This window comes from Triturus cristatus, chromosome 6 (genome assembly GCF_964204655.1).
Source record: "Triturus cristatus chromosome 6, aTriCri1.1, whole genome shotgun sequence".
Lineage (NCBI taxonomy): Eukaryota > Metazoa > Chordata > Amphibia > Caudata > Salamandridae > Triturus > Triturus cristatus.
The window spans coordinates 1,837,403,320-1,837,427,597 of NC_140589.1; the positions used below are offsets into that span (position 1 = coordinate 1,837,403,320).

Genomic DNA, 24,278 nt, shown 5'->3' on the forward strand with positions numbered 1-24,278 from the left:
TAACTCTGCATATGAATAAGTGACACAAAAGTGCATTTGCACGTTTAACTTTTTTTTCTTCATTTTTTCATGGGAGAAATATAGTTTACTGTGAACGAAGCACTTAAGCTGCACCCCCAGTGAATTTGCTGTTGCAAGTGCACCATCTTGTTCCACGGAAGCTCATAAACCGAAGTCAGGCACCCTCACCTCCCATCACATACATAAAGCACGGGGACTGTGAGCTCTGCTCAGACTTCCCAAGATACACTAATAGTTCCTACCCCTAGAATGAGGTCACCTAACCCTCACTTGGCCACTGACCCCCTGAGAAGACCGTGGGTGGGATCTCCTGCTGCACGTGCAATGACTGTGTAGGCTTGGACGGTCTGTAGACCCCTTGTCTTCCATACTCATAGGGTGGGCCTAAAGCTGCGACGACAACTCACCGTAAAGTGGTTCACTCACACCTGCTTTTTCTTGGACTCCTTTCTTCTCCAGATCATACAGGACCGGATTTACGCCCACATGAGCCGGAACGCGCTAATGTGGAACGCGTTGCCGGGCGGACTCTTCGCGCTGCCACAGTACTCAACGCACCTCGCGGATTTCCCTTTCTACTACTTTGCACTGGGTGAGTACAGCAGGATGGCTGAGGGGCCTGGAGTATGGGCCAAAGGGGTATGTAGAGGACCTGTTTTTATCATAGTTCAACCTGTCACATTATAACACGTGGAGAACCACAGCCCCTGGCCCTGCCCATCCAGGTGTTTACTGGAAGGGACTGGTTCAGAAGACATGTCAAATGTGGCAGAACAACTGTGGTGTGGCGACGGTGGGTTCACTGGACTCGATGCTTACACATTATTCAGAGCCAAGAATGGCTAGCAAGAGAAAGGAGGGGTTTAATTGTGGAGATAATAGCTACAGGCAGAGCCATCTGTTGTGGCAAACATTACATAGGATTCTGGGTAAATGAATAATTATGATTGCAGGTGGTACAACGAATTCCTCCAAATGAATTGTTTGAAATTTGAAAAAAATGCTGGGAAAAGATAATACTTTGGAAAAAGAAACTTTTTCTGGATCTCATGAGTGCTTCTCCAATAGTTTTCAATGAATATTGCTGCACTGAGCCAGTGCTTAATTTGAGCCAGTTCTTAGTGTGAGCCGGTGGTTTTCGGTGCTCAGCACCAGGCACTTAATTGTCAACACCGGGGCTTATGGCAGTCAGCCACATGGTGGCGCTGTTTTCTAATATTGTGATAAACACAACAAAAGTTCTAATTCTAAATACATTAGAAATGACTAATACCTGCCAACCAAAGCTATAAAAATAGCTTGGGTTGAAGGAATTAGTCAATTTTCAATGTATAAAAAGTCTGAATTCTCATTAGTAGTGCAATGGGTGGTGTAAGCTGCAGTGGTCTACTGACAAGGGCCATAGCACTTATTTCTTTACAAATTAAGTACTGCTGAGTACTGTAATGTAATGGCAATATAGGCATTAACAGGAGTTACCACACATATAGCTATAAACCAGATCGGCTCGCAACAGGAGTTACCACACATATCATAATAAACAGGACCACTTGTAATGAGGGCCTTAAAGTGAAGCTGGAACCAGTGCTAAGAGCTCCATAGGCCCAACCAAGGACCTAACCCTGTTTGGCCCTCAGCACCACTGCATACAGCACAGCAGAACTAGGCAGCTTTTGAGGAAAACCTCCTGAAGGAGATATATTGGACTGGATGTTCAAGAGGTAAAAGTGGGACTTGATGTCTCCGCGACTCTCTACTATTCTCTTTGCTGTCTGATCTCGACTGCTCAAGGCCCGCAACAGCTGCTGCCCACCTCCGTTTGAGGCATGCATGCCCGTGCACTTGGTGGCGCTTTGCCACACAACACCTCCTCCTCGGCAGGTGTCCCCGTGGAGGTGATGAGGGTGTCCTGGTCCCATTCAGGGATCTGCTGTGGTCCACTGAGGTCTTTGGAGCAGGAAGTCAGGAGTCTTCACAGCTACAAATGGTTCATAAATCAAAGCCCCTCTGGACAGACCACCACTGCGTACACTTCTCCTTCAACATTACCAACGCACACAAACCTGCCTTGCGCCCGCCATGAAGGAATTGGAGCAAGGTTACAGAGAAGCACCTCAACTCCACCCACTTCCACGGACCCCCCTCAGCAACGACCAACGCTAACTCTGCAGCTAAGGAACTACACCGCTGGGTCACCAGCTGCGCAGACAAGCTCACACCCCTCCGGAACCCCGAAAGACAACACCTCCTAAAAGCAGCCTGGTTCACCACCGACCTCCAAGAAGCCAGACGCTCCAGCAGACGTCTCGAAAAACGCTGGAGAAACAGCAAAACCACTGAAGACCAGAACACCTACTAGAACCCCATGACCGACTACCACCAACGCATAAGAGCCACCAAGAGGACCTTCATCCAGAACAAAATCCTCACCAACGCCAGCAACTCAAAGGAACTCTTCAACGCCATCCAGCAGTTCACCAAACCCCCCAGTTAAGCCAAGGACGTTACACCATCCCAGGACCTCTGCAACAAGCCCAGCTCCTACTTCCACTTAAAAATCAAGACCCTGTATGACAACTTCAGCGAACAGACTTCAGAAATCACCCTCCCCTCCAGCAACGACAGCCATCCCACCATCACCACCTGGACACCTGTCACCACCGAAGACACCACCACGACCATGAAGAGCACCTACTCAGGAACCCCCACAGACCCTTGCATGCCGCACATCTTCAACAGAGCTGCCGCCGCCATAGCACCCGAACTACGCTGCACCATCAACGCCTCCTTCAAATCCGGCATTTTCCTTGATAACTGGAAATGGGCAAAGGGCAAGCCCCTCCTCAAGAAACCCTCGGCTGACCCAACCGACCTGAAAAACAACTGGCCCATTTCTCTCCTTCCCTTCGCAGCCAAGGTCACTGAGAAATTCGTCAATGCCCAGCTGACTACCTTCATCGAAGAGAACTCCATCCTCGCCTCCTCCGAGTCCGGATTCCGCAGTGACCAGAGCATGGAGACCGCTCTCCTCGCAGCCACTGACGACATCCGCATGCTACTTGACCAGGGCCACACCGCCACCCTCACCCTGCTAGACCTCTCCGCAGCCTTCAACATCGTCTCCCACCGCACTCTTGCAGCCAGACTCCATGACGCCGGCACACGGGGAACCGCCCTCTACTGGATCCGCTCCCTTTTCGCAGGCAGAACCCAGAGGATCAGACTCCCACCCTTCCTCTCCGAACCCACAGAGATCAACTGCGGAGTAACCCAAGGATTATCACTCAACCCCATGCTCTTCAACATTTACATTGCCCCCCTCGCCACCATCCTCAGACAGCATGGGCTCAGCACAGTTTCCTTTGCTGATGACACTCAGCTTATCCTCTCCCTCACGAAGAACCCCGAAGACACCAGACTCAGCTTCCAGAAAGGCATGAAAGACGTCGCAGCCTGGATGAGCACCAGCTGCCTAAAGCTCAACTCGGAGATAACAGAGGTCCTCGCCCTTGGACCATCCCCCACCGCTTGGGACAACACCTGGTGGCCCTCCGCCCTCGGAAACCCAGCCACCCCAACGGACCAAGCCCGGAACCTCGGCATCTTTCTAGACTCCTCCCACACCATGAATCACCAGATCAACGCCGTCTCCTCCACCTGCTTCAACTCCCTCCAGATCCTCCGCAAGACCTTCAAGAGGATCCCCCCGAAGCGAGAAAGACCATCACGCACGTACTCATCACCAGCAGACTGGACAACGGTAATGTCCTCTACGCTGGAGTCAACAAATCCCTGCTACACAAGTTCCAGACCATACAGAACACCGCAGCCAGACTCGTCCTCGGCATCCCACGGCATGAGCACATCACCCAACACCTGCGAGACCTCCACTGGCACCCCATCGAGAAGAGAGTAACCTTCAAGCTAATCACCCATGCCTACAAATCCCTCCACAACATCGGACCCATATACCTCAATGAAAGGGTCTCCTTCCACGTACCCAAAAGGAACCTCTGCTCTGCCAGCCTCGCCCTAGCAGAGACCCCGCACATCCGCAGAACCAGAGCAGGCGGAAGAGCCTTCCCCTACGGTGCGGCCAAGGCCTGGAATGAGCTCCCAGTCAACATCAGGCGCTCCACTACCCTGCACACCTTCAGGAAGATCCTCAAGACTTGGCTTTTCGGCTGACCCGGAGCAGCACCTACTCCCCCCCCCCACCCCAGTGGCTTGAGACCCTCACAGGTGAGTAGCGTGCTTTAAAAGCCCCCTGATTGATTGATTGATTGAGTGATTGATTGATTACAGTACTTTATTTGTGAATAAAACAAGTGGCAGGGCTCAGGAGGCACCATACTTTTCCCCTGCCAATGCTGCCAGTGACAGTACCAACACAACTACTCACCATCACACTCCTACAATTGTGACAATTTAGACTATTCCAGGCCCCCTGAGGTATAAGAATGGCTAGGGTGGCAGATATTAATAATTTTTAAGGTATATTGAATTAACAAACAACTGTTCTTGTGCTCATCTCTAAATTAGACAAACAGCTCCTCCATGTGGCAGTCCATCATAAGTTCTCATTATTGGTGGGATGATACAGCAAATAATAGCTAATAACATGCAGTGCACATAGTTTGAACACCCCCTTGTTATGCAAGCCCCAAAAACAGCTCAATTCAAATGAACTCTGTTTTTGGCCCAAGTGCAAACCTTAATATATTACATACGTGTTACAGACCCAACTTATTGTCCTGCATCACTCTCAAAGCCTGAAATACTTTGTAAATGCTTGCCCTGCCAATAATCTGTGCCCCCCCCATTCAATATCTTTCCTTTTTTATTTGTGTCCAATCGCACCTCTACAATTTGAATCAAAACTGTACAGTACATTTGGACCCACCCCCCAACATAACATTATTGTCTTGTGCGGAGGGCTTTACCCGTCATTAGAGGCCAACTGCCAGTGGCGATGACTTTCAACAACAGAGAGGGCCTCTACTGACTGCTAAAATGTGAGGTAGCTGGACTCCAATGCTATGAGAGTTTACCCACACCACGATTTGAATGTTCTAAATTAAACGGGGAGAAAAACAAAGACCAGCATTGGAATGCCGTAAACACTTCTGTGAGAAAGTGGGTTGCTGTTGCAGTAAACCCCCCCCCCCCTTTTATTTCTTTTTTTGTTGCCAGACTACTGATGCTCTTTGACTTGATGTGCCCTGGGGCCCTGCCAATCAGGACCCCAGGGCCTGTGTTCCTTCCCTAAACCCAATTGGCATCTCTGGCCACATGTCAGCCCCTGGTAAATGGTACCCCAGGTACCCAGGGCCCTGTGACCAGAAAAGGCCCCTAAGGGCTGCAGCACTTATTGTGTCACCCTTAGAGGCCCTATACCCTGACACACACACACTACCTCTGCAGGCTGAGTGTCCTGGTGCAGAACAAAACAGAGAGTCGACATGGCACACATCCCTGGGTGCCATGCCCACAAACACCTGGCATTCCTCAGTCACCCCTCTAGCTGGGTCCACTATGCCAGTGGTGTGGGTACAGGTGAATGAGCCCTGTATACCCTACAGTACCCAGGTCCATTCCTGGGCACTGTAAGTGCAGTGCTGCCATTAAGAGTATATGGTGCTGGGAGGTCATCATTACGAACTCCACAGCACCATAATGGCTACACTGAAGACTGAGAAGTTTGATATCAAACTTCTCAGCACATTAAACCCACACTGATGCCAGTGTGGGATTTAATGTAAAATGCTCGACAGAGGGCAACTTAGAGTTGCCCCCTGAAACTAACCAACAACCAGCGTCCTGACTGAGAGGCTGCCTCGGCTGCCACCCAGCAGACATGTTGTTGGACCCCTGGGTAGAGAGCCATCCTCTCTCGTGGGTCTGCAACAATGCACATCCTGGGCGAGGTGCTAGGTCTCCCCCAGGATGGGCAGGGGAAGCTTAAAAGGCCTGCGGCCCTTGTGAGCTTCTCCAGGCCACTTGCTGTACTCAGCAACTGACCCCCACCTGTTCTGACCCCCACACTGGTGGGAAGATCAGCGGGAAAACCCAAGTGAGGAAAGGGGGAATGCCAGCCTCTGCCAACCCCACCCCTCAGGTGGGGGAGGCGAGGTGAAGCACAACTCCGGGCTCTCGCCATCTTGAGGATGGGGATCCCTACCCAATCAGGACTAGGCCCCTCCCCCTCCCACTGGAGAGTGGCAGGATAGGGGGTGTACCCACCCCAGGGAAGGGACCCATCGGTCTCTGACCTTCACCTACCTGTAACGCCCCTAAATTTTGTATTTAGGGGCACCCTGAACCTTCCTTCCTCAGATCCCGATTCCAAAACTACCAAGAAGAACAAGAAGAAACAAGACCTGCCGCGCAGCTACTAACAAGAGGACGACACCAACTGACTTGGCCTCAGCCCTACAGGCCTGTCGACACTCGAACCTGCTCCTGCTAAACCTCGGCGTCTCCAGTGGTCAGCAACCTCAAAAACCCCGGAGGACCTGACTGCCTTGCTCATCTAAAGACTGGAACTCCCACGAGCAGTGGTTCTGCTCAAACAAGCAACAACCCCTGGTGCCAAGCCAGGAATCGCGAATCCAGCACACTCTGCACCCGCCGAGCCCGGCCTGTGCCTGAGTGAACAAAGACCACGAGGACATCCCCCCGGTGACTGTGACCATGAATCCAGCACCCAAGGACCCTCCTCGACGTTCCTGACGACGCCTGCAGCCTCACAACTAGCGACCCCCCCAACAGCGACCAGCTGAGGGTAAGATTTCCCGATGCCAAAAGGCACCCCTGCACCCTGCGGCCCCCTGTGCCCAACTCCTGGGTGCCTACCTAACCTACAGCTCCCCAACTTGATAATCCACATTTGTAAAGCGGGAACAATCACCCGTAAGGGTCTCTAGGCGCTGGGGGCCGTCGGGAAGATTAAGCAAGCTATTGCCCAGAGTCACATGGTGCTGGGCTAAGCTGCCTCCGGTGCCAGGGATCGAACCGTGATCCCCAGATTCCGGAGTCAGGTGCCCTGGCCACGGCGCCACACCAACTTACCTCTCGATGTGGTGGTCGCACCTGAAGAATCTTCGTCCCCGAGCTTGCAGCCTTTGTTCGTCTTGCAGCTTCTCCATTGAAATACATTGAGCGCCCGACGGCTCAAAAGCACCCTGCACCCAGCCGCCCGAGTGCCCCTGGAAGTGCAACATCTATCCTATTTTACTTCCCCACTTGCCCTGTGTAAGTGACCAGGAGCTCAGCTCCCACAGTCACGTGGCCTGCCTGCAAGCAGCCACCAGCTAAAGGCCCCCTGCCCGCCATAGGCTAACATTGGGCCTACTCTCTCTGCACCCGGCTGCCCCTGTGCCGATGAGGGTGAAACAACTGTACCTACCTGACCCTGGGAGACCCCTAAGTCTATCCCCAGAACCTTAACTCTGCCAGTTGAGTACTTACCAGAAAGCCGATAACTTGTATTTTCTCCATAGGGTAACATTGACTGGTTTTCACTTGGAAATTCTTCTAAGTGTCGAGTTTTGAAACTTTAAAATATTCACTAAAAATCACCCGATCAACGAAAACAAAATTACTCACCTGCTATCAGGCGAGATCCCAGTGCTGGATCTTTGTGCCCAGCACTGACCCGCAAAGCAATTACAACTGGGATTTCAATTTTTGAAACATACAAATAATCCTTAAAAATCACCTGTTTAACAAAAACGATTTCTTTCAACTGTTTACAGGAGATGCACCAGGGCTGAATCTAGGATCCAGCCCTGAGTAAGAAAAACCTATGCAATGTTAAAATTGTGTTAAACTTGTGTTGCCTATTGCAACAACTGTATCTATTGCATTTAAAAGTCTATTGCTTATTGAAAGTATCTCATTCCGAGAAAGTATTTTGATACCTACTTGTGGTTCTAAAATAAAATAACAATATATTTTTATATACAAAATAATTGACCTAGAGTTCAGTTCCTGAGTGTGTGAGACCATTTGCTGACTGAGTGTGTACAACATATGCTTTACACTGTCCTCTGATACTGCCTTACTGCTCGACCAAGCTACCACTTTAGAGAGTAAGGTTATATATAACTTTAGCCTCTGCCAAACCTCTGGGGACTGTGGACTCTGTGCACCCTGTACCTTACCTTGTTACAGTAATTACAGAGCCCCTTTCTTACAACTTCTTGTCACCAATCGTGCTCCTAACATTCCAGTGTTCTAATATAGCCTGCTGCCAAGGGCCGTACCAGTTATTACATTCTCTGAACCTGAGTTATAGGATCATGGATCAGTCTTTAGAATGCTACAATACTCCATGTCACCAATGGAGCTCCCATCATTCCAATGTTCTCATATAGCCTTATAGACCGCTGCCGAGGGCCATACTAGTTGTTAAAGTCCCTGAACCTGAGTTATAGGACCGAGCCACAGGCTTTGGAATGCTAAAATACTCCATGTCACCAATGGAGCTCCGAGAATTCCAATGTCCTAATTAGAAGTAATCACTCCTTTGGATAAGCAGTGGCAAAAAAAAAAAAATCATGTTTTTTGTGTTTCAGACCTTAATAAATGCATTGGTTAAACTGGTGCATATCGAAAAACGTGTCAACTGCAAAAATAGCTCAAATCTTTAAGGTATGTTGTAGAAAAATAACAGAGAAATAAACAATACATGTGCTTTAAGGATGCCAACATATGTATTTTCGTCCTCAGTCGAAGTGCTATCCAGCATTTGCCCACTTATGGATATTGAAAAAAATTATGTGAATTGGATTTTTCTCCCTGCAGTTGGTAAGTGGGTCAGAGGAAAAGTTCCAAGACACTCAACAGGTGTAGCAATGCTCTGGCACCGAGTCATAGCTTTTACTACATCATGTATTTTAAAGCTGTTCAGAAAATGAATACAATAACTACTTTTAATGCCATAAAGGTATTGCCACAATTTGTAAAAAAAAAAAAAAGTCTGGAGCAGGCATGTTTGGTGAGCTTCCTTCAGCTTAGGGCTGATGAATCAGAAGGGTATGAGATCGCCATGGATTAAGGAGTGGATCAGATCTCCCTCTGTAGATTCTCTGAATCCTTCATCACCGTTCCCAGTATTACGACGTAACTTTTTTTAAATTTCCAGCTCTCAAGGTTGAAAACGTTTGGTTGTTGTGGTGGGACACTGGGGTGTTGGGGTCAGTTTGTAGGAGGCATGACCCTCCAGAATCGACTGGAATCTCCTTTAGAACTGCGGACACTTCAGAGATGTCCACATTTGTGGTGTTTGGGAGGTGAGATGTTGCCAGCGCATATGGCGCCAAGCCAGGTAGTGATGTTTAGAAGGGAACGCAACCTAACATTTGGTTTATTGACCCTGCAGGGCGGAGCCCGGCCAAGGAATTTACAGCTGTGATCCACATGGTGTCCCCGCTGGTGGCGCAGTCCCAACCCATCGTGAAACTTATCCTCGCTATCGCAAAGTCAAAGTTCTGTGCTCGGGTATGTGTGCTTCGGGCATGGGCAGTGGTCCAGTGGTGGACAAGGCATGCAGGGTGTAAGCGGAATTATTATGTTATGTTAGGCTATGTGCAAGAATTGTAACTCCTGCTGTCCTAAAACGTTGTGCTCTGAAACAATGGAAGCTTTTCTTGGAGCTCTTCTGACATACTGTTGAACCAATAACAAGTTATCGATGACTGACTTGACCTTGAAGAATCTAGGAGGGTACACAAATGCAGCCTGACCTACTTGTTATTAAAAGGCTACTGTTCTGCAAAGATGTATACTGGCATGGAGAGATAAGAGAATCGACTTCTATTCGGCAAAGACGTAGACTGACAATGGAGAGGTAAGACAATCGACTACTGTTCGGCAAAGATGTAGGCTGACATGGAGAGGTAAGAGAATCAACTACTGTTTGGCAAAGACGTAGACTGGCATGAAGAAGTAAGAGAATCCACTACTGTTCGGTAAAGACGTAGATTGACATGGAGAGGTAAGAGAATCAACTACTGTTCGGCAAAGATGAATACTGACATGGAGAGGTAAGAGAATCAACTACTGTTCGGCAAAGACCTAGACTGGCATGAAGAGGTAAGAGATCCACTACTGTTCGGTAAAGACGTAGACTGACATGGAGAGGTAAGAGAATCAACTACTGTTCGGCAAAGATGTAGACTGACATGGAGAGGTAAGAGGATCAACTACTGTTCGGTAAAGACATAGACTGACATGGAAAGGTAAGAGAATCGACTACTGTCCGGTAAAGACGTAGACTGACATGGAGAGGTAAGAGAATCAACTACTGTTCGGCAAAGACGTAGACTGACATGGAGGGGTAAGAAAATCAACTACTAGCTGAATAACTTACTAGTCTGTTGCATAATCTGGAATATTTTACATAGAATGGGCCGTAAAGGTTATCCACTGAAGAAAGACATTGCATCATGCAAATCTGCTGTGAACCAGAAATCCATATCTCGCTAGATCTGGAATGGGTTAAAACTGACATATTCCACTTAAGGTCCATCTCCGTGGCTCAAATTTTATTCAAACTCAAAACAGAATTTGAGTTGGCAGAACTCAGAGATGGGAGAAAAGACAACAGTGAAACATAGAAGGGGTGTTAGTATTGTGAAATCCTACAAATCCTAATGCACTCTGAAGTGATCTGTCCTGCATATGTCTCAGTTTGGATGGGACAATTTGCAGACCTTCTTCATGATTAATGCTTTGAAACTCTTATAACCCTTAGGATACATTGTTTGGTCTCTATAATAAAACAAGTTTAGTTGTGTAATACTCCTTCCTAGAGGAAGTGATGTACAGAGCATCCTGTCTTTTCTCTGGTACCAATAACTAAAATGAATTAAATGAATTGTTTGTAAATCTGTTGTGTGCATTTTTGTATTGAATACTGTTTTGCTTTTTAATCCAAGAGCACTACTGTAATTCAAATTTTGATTAATGTGACTAGTGAGTGAAAGTTCTTGGTTACAGTGTGTATTGTGTTTTATTTGGGTCAGAATACCCTCTGCCACTGAATCTGGGAATTACACTTATGATTTAAGATGTCCCCATACATTTGTATTAATTTAGTTTTTTTATATAATACATTGTTGCCGGTATGTAACAGATTATCATAATGCTGGACATTTTAACAGAGACTGGTCATTTGTGCACACCAAAGCAAGAGGATGTCTTATGGGACACAGTAGGGCTCAAGACTCTGAAAGCATCTGAGAGGACCTTTCATAGTGAGGGAGCTTCAAGGGAAGGTCAGGGCTTCCCAATGATGGGTGTGCGCATGTGGGTCAGGAGAGCGAGCTCCGCCCCTCAGGATGCCGGAGATCATCGTCTCAGATCCAGCAGGCACACTCAATTTACAGTTAGGGCATCCTAAAGGATGAAGTTTAAAGGCCATTGGTGACTTCAGTTGGAGACTTTTCCATTGGACTCAGGAGCTACAGTTAACAAAACAGACCAATAAGGTACGCAAAGCAGCTGACCCAACGTGGGTAGCGGGAGTCTGCAGAAACAGGATGTTTCTTACCTGGACCACTGGAAGTTGTTTCCAAAGCTTTCCAGTAGCCGAAACTGTTTGCTGCTAAGCCACTGACAAAGGGATTTAAATGTCAAGCGGACAGACGGCTTCCGCCTATCCAGTGGGGGAGCAAGACTTCAGTGTTAGGGGATGTCAAGTCCTCATACTTGGTGAATTATCTTCTGGAGTTATTACTGCATCTACCTATCCCAACGACGCGCACAGGTGACACAACTAAAAGTAATCGAAGTCACAGGTCATCCATTTTGTCGTACTGGCAATCAAATGAAGCCAGATGACAGAAGATAATGAAATCTTTCCGCGTAATGTCATGTGTCTGAACCTTCCTGGCAAGGGATGATGGGAAAGTCCTGCTGCACTCTGCAGATCCCTATCAACAAAGGCACATCCATGTCCATCACACTGAAGAGATCCATTTATGATCTTGACTCTGTCAATTCTCATGATGACTGACATTTCTTCTCTGTAAGTGCACCTTAACGTACCCCCATTGACACGAAAGTAGGACGCTTAAGGCTAGAGTCCAGCATTAGAGTCTGGTAGTATACTAACTTCTTGTTAATAATGCTGTAGCGCAAAAGGGATATGTGGTGCCAATATTTGGTGTCCAATCTTCTCAATATAAAGGTCGGAATGATTGTATATCCAGCATTATGGACTGACCTTTGAATGAAGTGAGACTGTCCCATCTACATCACTAATGTGATCAGGCTTAAGATAGTTATGGCTTTAAAGTATTTTAATGGTGAAAAGTGGAGCCATGAAAAAGCGATGTGGAAAGCACCATTGGGTGATACATCCCTTCTAGTATGGATCTGTGAACTTCTAACAGTTCTCTCATGCATCATCAGATATTCCTCAGCCAGAAAGGATCACTTTTTGTCAAATTTTACCAAAATTCCCCTTTATGGCACAAACATCTCCTAAGCAATTTTAACTTAACACGTCTTTATAAAGCAATATGTGGGACACATACATTTCTCCACAAAACCGTGCCTGCCTTTCTTTCTTGGAGCAGTATAGATAAATATGGTGACAATGTCTCCTTCTGTGTGTTAGGTAAACACCATCCAACCCTGTAACCCTCATGCCAGCTCCCCCTGTGACAGGCCTCATGTCCATCTTGCCCGCAGTCCGCTACACTCTGCTGCCTTCGGTTTGTGTCTCCTCTGCTCATTTTCTGATTGTTTTTCTGCCTCATCTCTGCTCGCTCCAGCCCTCTATTTTGCCTCTTTCTATTCATTCTTCCTGTTAGTTTGCCTCTTTTTGCTAGTTTCAGACTTTTATTTTGCCTCTTTCTACTCATTTCAGACTTTTATTGTGCCTCTTCTGCTTGTTTCTGATCTTTATTCTGCCTCTTTCTGCTCGTGTCTAACCTTCATTTTGCCTCTTTCTGCCCATTTTCCCCCCTCTTCCCGCCTGTTCCCTCCTTTCTCCGTTTCTCTACTTCTGCCACCCAGCACCCCACGGACTGCTTAATGGGCCTTCAGCGCGACCCCATGAGCAGATCCACGTGCCAGCTCCCCCTGCGACGGTCCTCCTGTTCAACTTGCCCACAGTCTGCTACCCTGTGCTGCCTTTGGTTTATGCCTCCTCTGCTCGTTTTCTGCTAGTTTTTCTGCCTCTTCTCTGCCCGCTCCTGCCCTCTATTATGCCTCTTTCTGCTTGTGCTGGCCGTTTTTTTACCTCCTTCTACTTGTTTCCGACCTTTATTCTGCCTCTTTCTGCTCATTTCTGACGATCATTTTCCCAGTTTCTACTCGTTTCTGACCTTCATTTTGCCTCCTTCTGCTCATTTCTGACATTCATTGTGCCTCTTTCTGCTCATTTCTGACCTTCATTTTGCCTTCTTCTGCTCATTTCTGGCATTCATTGTGCCTCTTTCTGCTCGTTTCTGTCCTTCATTTTGCCTCCTTCTGCTCATTTCTGACATTCATTGTGCCTCTTTCTGCTAATTTCTGACCTTCATTTTGCCTCCTTCTGCTCATTTCTGACATTCATTGTGCCTCTTTCTGCTCGTTTCTGACCTTCATTTTGCCTCCTCCTGCTCATTTCTGACATTCATTGTGCCTCTTTCTGCTAATTTCTGACCTTCATTTTGCCTCCTTCTGCTCATTTCTGACATTCATTGTGCCTCTTTCTGCTCATTTCTGACCTTCATTTTGCCTCCTTCTTCTCATTTCTGGCATTCATTGTGCCTCTTTCTGCTCGTTTCTGACCTTCATTTTGCCTCCTTCTGCTCATTTCTGACATTCATTGTGCCTCTTTCTGCTCGTTTCTGACTTTTATTTTGACGTCACATCCTCTCTCTGAGGATTCTCTCTTTTACAACATGAACATTGATGTAGACATCAAGAGTGCATCAATACATTGCATTGTCTGATGGGCTCTACTGATAGACTTCCAAGTGCCGGGCCTGACGAAGGAGCTGGAGACAATTCTGCTTGTCGAAGATAGCCTGAGCGAGACGGCATACCCCGATGTACTGAACACAGACACTGCAGTCCTCCTGCCTCGCTGTCTGTCTAGCTTCTCCGCCCACTCCAATGCCTACTGTCCACCGCAGTGCTACGGATCACACTGCTATCATATACACCATGACAGAGTCTATGTATATGTTATTATTAAACAAGCCTTTCTAGAGCTAGTGCTCACTGGTTCCTTCGTAGACAAAGCACTGGTCCCAATTATGTAATAATTAAAACTGACTGTTCTTATCTTGCTCTAGGTTTTAGTCTATGTGTAATTTGCTTGCATGTCCTTTGCTGGACCTCTCTCTTTGGACAGTTCTAACCCCTGCATGTGTCCAGTTTGTGATACACACTCTCTCTCTCTCTCTCTCTCTCTCTCTCTCTCTCTCTCTCTCTCGCTCTCTCTCTCTCTCCCTCTCTCTTTCTCTCAAGATACAAACAAAAAAATATGGACACAGTGCAAGTATTGAGAGCTCCAGAGCAGTGACCCTTTCAGTCATCAATGTATGAACTCCCAAAATCCCATTCACAAACACTATTCTTCCTTCCTCTGTCTAAGATACTCAAGATATTTTCCGTCTGCTCACTATACAGATCATAGTACTGTGGAACTGTGACAAGCCGGTACCGCCAAAGAACAAGTGGCCCTCCACCGCAGTGCCTGTGACCATCATTGAAGGAGAACGCAAGGTAGGACACTATGGCTGTTGCGACGGAAAAGTGCAATCTAGTTTTATCAGTAAAACTGTATCTCTGTGCAAACGTAGTGGCCATTTCAATGGAACGTGTGCTGTCTGTAAAAGACCGTCACTATCACATGATGCCTAGTATGGTATTTGTGACAGTGTGCTCCAAAGTGCATCACTGGCTACATACTAAACACTTACCACTCTCCTGCTGAGTACATTTGCTACACTTTATGGGATGCTAGGATTTTTAACAATCCCTATGACTTCGGTGATGTAACACTGATTCAGCAACCACACTCTGAGAATCGTTCCAGCAACACTGCACTGGTGCAAAGGTGCTGAACTATGTCCAGTTTTAAAACAAATTCTTGCAAGTATTCGCAAACAAGACTCTGAGTAAACCTTCCAGCATTTTATGCTGCTGTTTTTTTGCAGAGTGCAGTGGCATAGAGCGCAGTACAGTTCAGCAACCACAGATGACGTTTCTCTGCTCTTTACTACTTCTGCTCTCTACTGATAAAGGGCTGAAACCCCAAAAACATGTCTAAAGATAACAGCACTACCTGCACCAATGTCGGTGAAAAACTACAGCAACTTTGAACTAAGCGTATTGCATTTACCAGAATACAGTGGGTTGAACTGTGCTGGGATGAGAGGCAGTGTGCTCCCCCCACCCTTGTATTGAAAAGGCTCTGATGAGAGAATGAGCTGATGAGCTAACCTGGGATGCGCCTGTGGAGTGGTACTGTGACCTGTGAAGACATGGGCAGCATTTACATGTATGCAATGGGGTGAACTGTACTAGCTAACCTCTAGTGCAGTGGCGTAGAGTAATGTAGAGTGGCATAGAGTGTAGTGGTGCAGAGTGCATTGGCATAGAGTAGAGTGTGCTGTGGTACAGAGTAGAGTGGTGTAGACTGCAGTGGCAGAGAGTGAAGTGTCATAGAGTGCAGTGGTGTAGAGAAGAGTGGCAAAGAGCGCAGTGTCGTAGTGTAGAGTGCAGTAGCGTGGAGTGGCATATACTACAGAGGTGCAGAGTAGAATAGAATGGTGTAGAGTGCAATGGCGTAAAGTGGCACACAGCGCAGCAGCGTAGAGTGATGAAAAGTGGCATAGAGTGTAGTGGTGTAGAGTGCATTGGCATAGAGTAGAGTGTGCAGTGGTACAGAGAAGAGTGGTGTAGACTGCAACGGCAGAGAGTGAAGTGTGATAGAGTGCAGTGGTGTAGAGAAGAGTGGCAAAGAGCGCAGTGTTGTAGTGTAGAGTGCAGTAGTGTGGAGTGGCATATACTACAGAGGTGCAGAGTAGAATAGAATGGTGTAGAGTGCAATGGTGTAAAGTGGCACACAGTGCAGCAGCGTAGAGTGATGAAGAGTGGCATAGAGTGTAGTGGTGTAGAGTGCATTGGCATAGAGTAGAGTGTGCAGTGGTACAGAGTAGAGTGGTGTAGACTGCAGTGGCAGAGAGTGAAGTGTCATAGAGTGCAGTGGTGTAGAGAAGAGTGGCACAGAGCACAGTGTCGTAGTGTAGACTGCAGTAGCGTGGAGTGGCATATACTACAGTGGTGCAGAGTAGAACAGAATGGCGTAGATTGCAATGGTGTAGAATGGCACAAATGCAGTAGCATAGAGTGATGAAGAGTGGCATAGAGTGTAGTGGTGTAGAGTGCACTGGCATAGAGTATAGTGTGCAGTGGTGCAGAGTAGAGTGGTGTAGACTGCAGTGGCAGAGAGTAAAGTGTCATAGAGTGCAGTGGTGTAGAGAAGAGTGGCAAAGAGCGCAGTGTCATAGTGTAGAGTGCAGTAGCGTGGAGTGGCATATACTACAGTGGTGCAGAGTGGAATAGAATGGCATAGGGTGCAATGGTGTAGAGCGGCACACAGTGCAGCAGCGTAGAGTGATGAAGAGTGGCATAGAGTGTAGTGGTGTAGAGTGCATTGGCATAGAGTAGAGTGTGCAGTGGTACAGAGTAAAGTGGTGTAGACTGCAGTGGCAGAGAGTGAAGTGTCATAGAGTGCAGTGGTGTAGAGAAGAGTGGCAAAGAGCGCAGTGTCGTAGTGTAGACTGCAGTAGCGTGGAGTGGCATATACTACGGTGGTGCAGAGTAGAATAGAATGGCGTAGAGTGCAATGGTGTAGAGCGGCACACAGTGCAGCAGCGTAGAGTGATGAAAAGTCGGCATAGAGTGTAGTGGTGTAGAGTGCATTGGCACAGGGTAGAGTGTGCTGTGGTACAGAGTAGAGTGGTGTAGACTGCAGTGGCAGAGAGTGAAGTGTCATAGAGTGCAGTGGTGTAGAGAAGAGTGGCAAAGAGCACAGTGTTGTAGTGTAGACTGCAGTAGCGTGGAGTGGCATATACTACAGTGGTGCAGAGTAGAATAGAATGGCGTAGATTGCAATGGTGTAGAATGGCACACAGTGCAGTAGCGTAGAGTGATGAAGAGTGGCATAGAGTGTAGTGGTGTAGAGTGCATTGGCATAGAGTAGAGTGTGCAGTGGTACAGAGTAGAGTGGTGTAGACTGCAGTGGCAGAGAGTGAAGTGTCATAGAGTGCAGTGGTGTAGAGAAGAGTGGCAAAGAGCGCAGTGTCATAGTGTAGAGTGCAGTAGCGTGGAGTGGCATATACTACAGTGGTGCAGAGTAGAATAGAATGGCGTAGATTGCAATGGTGTATAATGGCACACAGTGCAGTAGTGTAGAGTGATGAAGAGTGGCATAGAGTGTAGTGGTGTAGAGTGCATTGGCATAGAGTAGAGTGTGCAGTGGTACAGAGTAGAGTGGTGTAGACTGCAGTGGCAGAGAGTGAAGTATCATAGAGTGCAGTGGTGTAGAGAAGAGTGGCAAAGAGTAGTGTAGAGTGCAGTAGCGTGGAGTGGCATATACTACAGTGGTGCAGAGTAGAATAGAATGGCGTAGAGAGCAATGGTGTAGAGCAGCACACAGTGCAGTAGCGTAGAGTGATGAAAAGTCAGCATAGAGTGTAGTGGTGCAGAGTGCATTGGCACAGAGTAGAGTGTGCTGTGGTACAGAGTAGAGTGGTTTAGACTGCAGTGGCAGAGAGTGAAGTGTGATAGAGTGCAGTGGTGTAGAGAAGAGTGGCAAAGAGTGCAGTGTCATAGTGTAGAGTGCAGTAGCGTGGAGTGGCATATACTACAGTGGTGCAGAGTAGAATAGAATGGCGTAGAGTGCAATGGTGTAGAGCGGCACACAGTGCAGTAGCATAGAGTGATGAAAAGTCGGCATAGAGTGTAGTGGTGCAGAGTGCATTAGCATAGAGTAGAGTGTGCTGTGGTACAGAGTATAGTGGTGTAGACTGCAGTGGCAGAGAGTGAAGTGTGATAGAGTGCAGTGGTGTAGAGAAGAGTGGCAAAGAGCGCAGTGTCATAGTGTAGAGTGCAGTAGCGTGGAGTGGCATATACTACAGTGGTGCAGAGTAGAATAGAATGGCGTAGATTGCAATGGTGTAGAATGGCACACAGTGCAGTAGCGTAGAGTGATGAAGAGTGGCAGAGAGTGTAGTGGTGTAGAGTGCATTGGCATAGAGTAGAGTGTGCAGTGGTACAGAGTAGAGTGGTGTAGACTGTAGTGGCAGAGAGTGAAGTGTCATAGAGTGCAGTGGTGTAGAGAAGAGTGGCAAAGAGCGCAGTGTCATAGTGTAGAGTGCAGTAGCGTGGAGTGGCATATACTACAGTGGTGCAGAGTAGAATAGAATGGCGTAGATTGCAATGGTGTATAATGGCACACAGTGCAGTAGTGTAGAGTGATGAAGAGTGGCATAGAGTGTAGTGGTGTAGAGTGCATTGGCATAGAGTAGAGTGTGCAGTGGTACAGAGTAGAGTGGTGTAGACTGCAGTGGCAGAGAGTGAAGTGTCATAGAGTGCAGTGGTGTAGAGAAGAGTGGCAAAGAGCGCAGTGTCATAGTGTAGAGTGCAGTAGCGTGGAGTGGCATATACTACAGTGGTGCAGAGTAGAATAGAATGGCGTAGAGTGCAATGGTGTAGAGCGGCACACAGTGCAGTAGCGTAGAGTGATGAAAAGTCGGCATAGAGTGTAGTGGTGCAGAGTGCATTGGCATAGAGTAGAGTGTGCAGTGGTAGAGAGTAGAGTGGTGTAGACTGCAGTGGCAGAGAGTGAAGTGTCATAGAGTGCAGTGGTGTAGACAAGAGTGGCAAAGAGTGCAGTGTCGTAGTGTAGAGTGCAGTAGCTTGGGCTGGCATATACTACAGTGGTGCAGAGTAGAATAAAATGTCGTAGAGTGCAATGGTGTAGAGCGGCACACAGTGCAGCAGCGTAGAGTGATGAAGAGTGGCATAGAGTGTAGTGGTGTAGAGTGCATTGGCATAGAGTAGAGTGTGCAGTGGTACAGATTAGAGTGGTGTAGACTGCAGTGGCAGAGAGTGAAGTGTCATAGAGTGCAGTGGTGTAGAGAAGAGTGGCAAAGAGTAGTGTAGAGTGCAGTAGCGTGGAGTGGCATATACTACAGTGGTGCAGAGTAGAATAGAATGGCGTAGAGTGCAATGGTGTAGAGCAGCACACAGTGCGGTAGCGTAGAGTGATGAAAAGTCAGCATAGAGTGTAGTGGTGCAGAGTGCATTGGCACAGAGTAGAGTGTGCTGTGGTACAGAGTAGAGTGGTGTAGACTGCAGTGGCAGAGAGTGAAGTGTGATAGAGTGCAGTGGTGTAGAGAAGAGTGGCAAAGAGTGCAGTGTCATAGTGTAGAGTGCAGTAGCGTGGAGTGGCATATACTACAGTGGTGCAGAGTAGAATAGAATGGCGTAGATTGCAATGGTGTAGAATGGCACACAGTGCAGTAGCGTAGAGTGATGAAGAGTGGCATAGAGTGTAGTGGTGTAGAGTGCATTGGCATAGAGTAGAGTGTGCAGTGGTACAGAGTAGAGTGGTGTAGACTGCAGTGGCAGAGAGTGAAGTGTCATAGAGTGCAGTGGTGTAGAGAAGAGTGGCAAAGAGCGCAGTGTCATAGTGTAGAGTGCAGTAGCGTGGAGTGGCATATACTACAGTGGTGCAGAGTAGAATAGAATGGCGTAGATTGCAATGGTGTATAATGGCACACAGTGCAGTAGTGTAGAGTGATGAAGAGTGGCATAGAGTGTAGTGGTGTAGAGTGCATTGGCATAGAGTAGAGTGTGCAGTGGTACAGAGTAGAGTGGTGTAGACTGCAGTGGCAGAGAGTGAAGTGTCATAGAGTGCAGTGGTGTAGAGAAGAGTGGCAAAGAGCGCAGTGTCATAGTGTAGAGTGCAGTAGCGTGGAGTGGCATATACTACAGTGGTGCAGAGTAGAATAGAATGGCGTAGAGTGCAATGGTGTAGAGCGGCACACAGTGCAGTAGCGTAGAGTGATGAAAAGTCGGCATAGAGTGTAGTGGTGCAGAGTGCATTGGCATAGAGTAGAGTGTGCAGTGGTAGAGAGTAGAGTGGTGTAGACTGCAGTGGCAGAGAGTGAAGTGTCATAGAGTGCAGTGGTGTAGACAAGAGTGGCAAAGAGCGCAGTGTCGTAGTGTAGAGTGCAGTAGCTTGGGCTGGCATATACTACAGTGGTGCAGAGTAGAATAAAATGTCGTAGAGTGCAATGGTGTAGAGCGGCACACAGTGCAGCAGCGTAGAGTGATGAAGAGTGGCATAGAGTGTAGTGGTGTAGAGTGCATTGGCATAGAGTAGAGTGTGCAGTGGTACAGAGTAGAGTGGTGTAGACTGCAGTGGCAGAGAGTGAAGTGTCATAGAGTGCAGTGGTGTAGAGAAGAGTGGCAAAGAGTAGTGTAGAGTGCAGTATCGTGGAGTGGCATATACTACAGTGGTGCAGAGTAGAATAGAATGGCGTAGAGTGCAATGGTGTAGAGCAGCACACAGTGCGGTAGCGTAGAGTGATGAAAAGTCAGCATAGAGTGTAGTGGTGCAGAGTGCATTGGCACAGAGTAGAGTGTGCTGTGGTACAGAGTAGAGTGGTGTAGACTGCAGTGGCAGAGAGTGAAGTGTGATAGAGTGCAGTGGTGTAGAGAAGAGTGGCAAAGAGTGCAGTGTCATAGTGTAGAGTGCAGTAGCGTGGAGTGGCATATACTACAGTGGTGCAGAGTAGAATAGAATGGCGTAGAGTGCAATGGTGTAGAGCGGCACACAGTGCGGTAGCGTAGAGTGATGAAAAGTCAGCATAGAGTGTAGTGGTGCAGAGTGCATTGGCACAGAGTAGAGTGTGCTGTGGTACAGAGTAGAGTGGTGTAGACTGCAGTGGCAGAGAGTGAAGTGTGATAGAGTGCAGTGGTGTAGAGAAGAGTGGCAAAGAGCGCAGTGTTGTAGTGTAGAGTGCAGTAGCGTGGAGTGGCATATACTACAGTGGTGCAGAGTAGAATAGAATGGCGTAGAGTGCAATGGTGTAGAGTGGCACAGAGTGCAGTAGCGTAGAGTGATGAAGAGTGGCATAGAGTGTAGTGGTGTAGAGTGCAGTGGCGTAGAGTAATGTAGAGTGGCATAGAGTGTAGTGGTGTAGAGTGCATTGGCATAGAGTAGAGTGTGCAGTGGTACAGAGTAGAGTGGTGTAGACTGCAGTGGCAGAGAGTGAAGTGTCATGGAGTGCAGTGGTGTAGAGAAGAGTGGCAAAGAGTGCAGTGTCATAGTGTAGAGTGCAGTAGCGTGGAGTGGCATATACTACAGTGGTGCAGAGTAGAATAGAATGGAGTAGAGTGCAATGGTGTAGAGTGGCACAGAGTGCAGTAGCGTAGAGTGATGAAGAGTGGCAAAGAGTGCAGTGTCGTAGTGTGGAGTGCAGTAGTGTGGAGTGGCATATACTACGGTGGTGCAGAGTAGAATAGAATGGCGTAGATTGCAATGGTGTATAATGGCACACAGTGCAGTAGTGTAGAGTGATGAAGAGTGGCATAGAGTGTAGTGGTGTAGAGTGCATTGGCATAGAGTAGAGTTTGCAGTGGTACAGAGTAGAGTGGTTTAGACTGCAGTGACAGAGAGTGAAGTGTCATAGAGGGCAGTGGTGTAGAGAAGAGTGTCAAAGAGCGCAGTGTCATAGTGTAGAGTGCAGTAGCGTGGAGTGGCATATACTACAGTGGTGCAGAGTAGAATAGAATGGCGTAGAGTGCAATGGTGTAGAGCGGCACACAGTGCAGCGGCGTAGAGTGATGAAGAGTGGCATAGAGTGCAGTGGTGTAGAGAAGAGTGGCAAAGAGTGCAGTGTCGTAGTGTGGAGTGCAGTAGCGTGGAGTGGCATATACTACGGTGGTGCAGAGTAGAATAGAATGGCATAGAGTGCAATGGTGTAGAGCGGCACACAGTGCAGTAGCGTAGAGTGATGAAGAGTGGCATAGAATGCAGTGGTGCAGAGTAGATTGGTGAAGAGTGTAGTGGCATAGAGTGCATTGGCATAGAGTAGAGTGTGCAGTGGTACAGAGTAGAGTGATGTAGACTGCAGTGGCAGAGAGTGAAGTGTCATAGAGTGCAGTGGTGTAGAGAAGAGTGGCAAAGAGCGCAGTGTTGTAGTGTAGAGTGCAGTAGCTTGGGCTGGCATATTCTACGGTGGTGCAGAGTAGAATAGAATGGCGTAGAGTGCAATGGTGAAGAGCGGCACACAGTGCAGCAGCGTAGAGTGATAAAGAGTGGCATAGAGTGTAGTGGTGCAGAGTAGATTGGCGAAGAGTGTGGTGGCATAGAGTGCACTGGATTTTGAGTAGAGTGGTGTGGAGTGCATTTGGTGTAGAGTGCAGTGGTTAAGAGTAAAGTGACGCAGAGTGGAGTGGTGCAGAGTAGAGTGCAGTGGCATCCAGTGGTGCAGAGTAGAGTGCAGTGGTGTGGAGAAGAGTGGCAAAGAGCGCAGTGTCGTAGTGTAGAGTGCAGTAGCTTGGGCTGGAATATACTACAGTGGTGCAGAGTAGAATAAAATGTCGTAGAGTGCAATGGTGTAGAGAGGCACACAGTGCAGCAGCGTAGAGTGATGAAGAGTGGCATAGAGTGTAGTGGTGTAGAGTGCATTGGCATAGAGTAGAGTGTGCAGTGGTACAGAGTAGAGTGGTGTAGACTGCAGTGGCAGAGAGTGAAGTGTCATAGAGTGCAGTGGTGTAGAGAAGAGTGGCAAAGAGTAGTGTAGAGTGCAGTAGCGTGGAGTGGCATATACTACAGTGGTGCAGAGTAGAATAGAATGGCGTAGAGTGCAATGGTGTAGAGCAGCACACAGTGCAGTAGCGTAGAGTGATGAAAAGTCAGCATAGAGTGTAGTGGTGCAGAGTGCATTGGCACAGAGTAGAGTGTGCTGTGGTACAGAGTAGAGTGGTGTAGACTGCAGTGGCAGAGAGTGAAGTGTGATAGAGTGCAGTGGTGTAGAGAAGAGTGGCAAAGAGTGCAGTGTCATAGTGTAGAGTGCAGTAGCGTGGAGTGGCATATACTACACTGGTGCAGAGTAGAATAGAATGGCGTAGAGTGCAATGGTGTAGAGCGGCACACAGTGCGGTAGCGTAGAGTGATGAAAAGTCAGCATAGAGTGTAGTGGTGCAGAGTGCATTGGCACAGAGTAGAGTGTGCTGTGGTACAGAGTAGAGTGGTGTAGACTGCAGTGGCAGAGAGTGAAGTGTGATAGAGTGCAGTGGTGTAGAGAAGAGTGGCAAAGAGCGCAGTGTTGTAGTGTAGAGTTCAGTAGTGTGGAGTGGCATATACTACGGTGGTGCAGAGTAGAATAGAATGTCGTAGAGTGCAATGGTGTAGAGCGGCACACAGTGCAGTAGCGTAGAGTGATGAAAAGTGGCATAGAGTGTAGTGGTGTAGAGTGCATTGGCATAGAGTAGAGTGTGCAGTGGTACAGAGTAGAGTGGTGTAGACTGCAGTGGAAGAGAGTGAAGTGTCATGGAGTGCAGTGGTGTAGAGAAGAGTGGCAAAGAGTGCAGTGTCATAGTGTAGAGTGCAGTAGCGTGGAGTGGCATATACTACAGTGGTGCAGAGTAGAATAGAATGGCGTAGAGTGCAATGGTGTAGAGTGGCACAGAGTGCAGTAGCGTAGAGTGATGAAGAGTGGCATAGAGTGTAGTGGTGTAGAGTGCAGTGGCGTAGAGTAATGTAGAGTGGCATAGAGTGTAGTGGTGTAGAGTGCATTGGCATAGAGTAGAGTGTGCAGTGGTACAGAGTAGAGTGGTGTAGACTGCAGTGGCAGAGAGTGAAGTGTCATGGAGTGCAGTGGTGTAGAGAAGAGTGGCAAAGAGTGCAGTGTCATAGTGTAGAGTGCAGTAGCGTGGAGTGGCATATACTACAGTGGTGCAGAGTAGAATAGAATGGCGTAGAGTGCAATGATGTAGAGTGGCACAGAGTGCAGTAGCGTAGAGTGATGAAGAGTGGCAAAGAGTGCAGTGTCGTAGTGTGGAGTGCAGTAGTGTGGAGTGGCATATACTACGGTGGTGCAGAGTAGAATAGAATGGCGTAGATTGCAATGGTGTATAATGGCACACAGTGCAGTAGTGTAGAGTGATGAAGAGTGGCATAGAGTGTAGTGGTGTAGAGTGCATTGGCATAGAGTAGAGTTTGCAGT

At 47.8% G+C, this 24,278-nt stretch overlaps 1 protein-coding gene across 1 annotated transcript in view; it reads left to right on the top strand.

The window, feature by feature from the left end:
• LOC146822149 (exostosin-1-like) overlaps positions 1–24,278 on the top strand; it is a 266,363-nt gene that overhangs the window by 129,039 nt on the left and 113,046 nt on the right. The window contains exons 6-8 of the mRNA XM_085609971.1: positions 481–613; positions 9,407–9,525; positions 14,656–14,751. Of these exons, the coding sequence (XP_085466097.1) occupies positions 481–613; positions 9,407–9,525; positions 14,656–14,751 (348 nt within the window). The remainder of the gene's footprint in view (positions 1–480; positions 614–9,406; positions 9,526–14,655; positions 14,752–24,278) is intronic.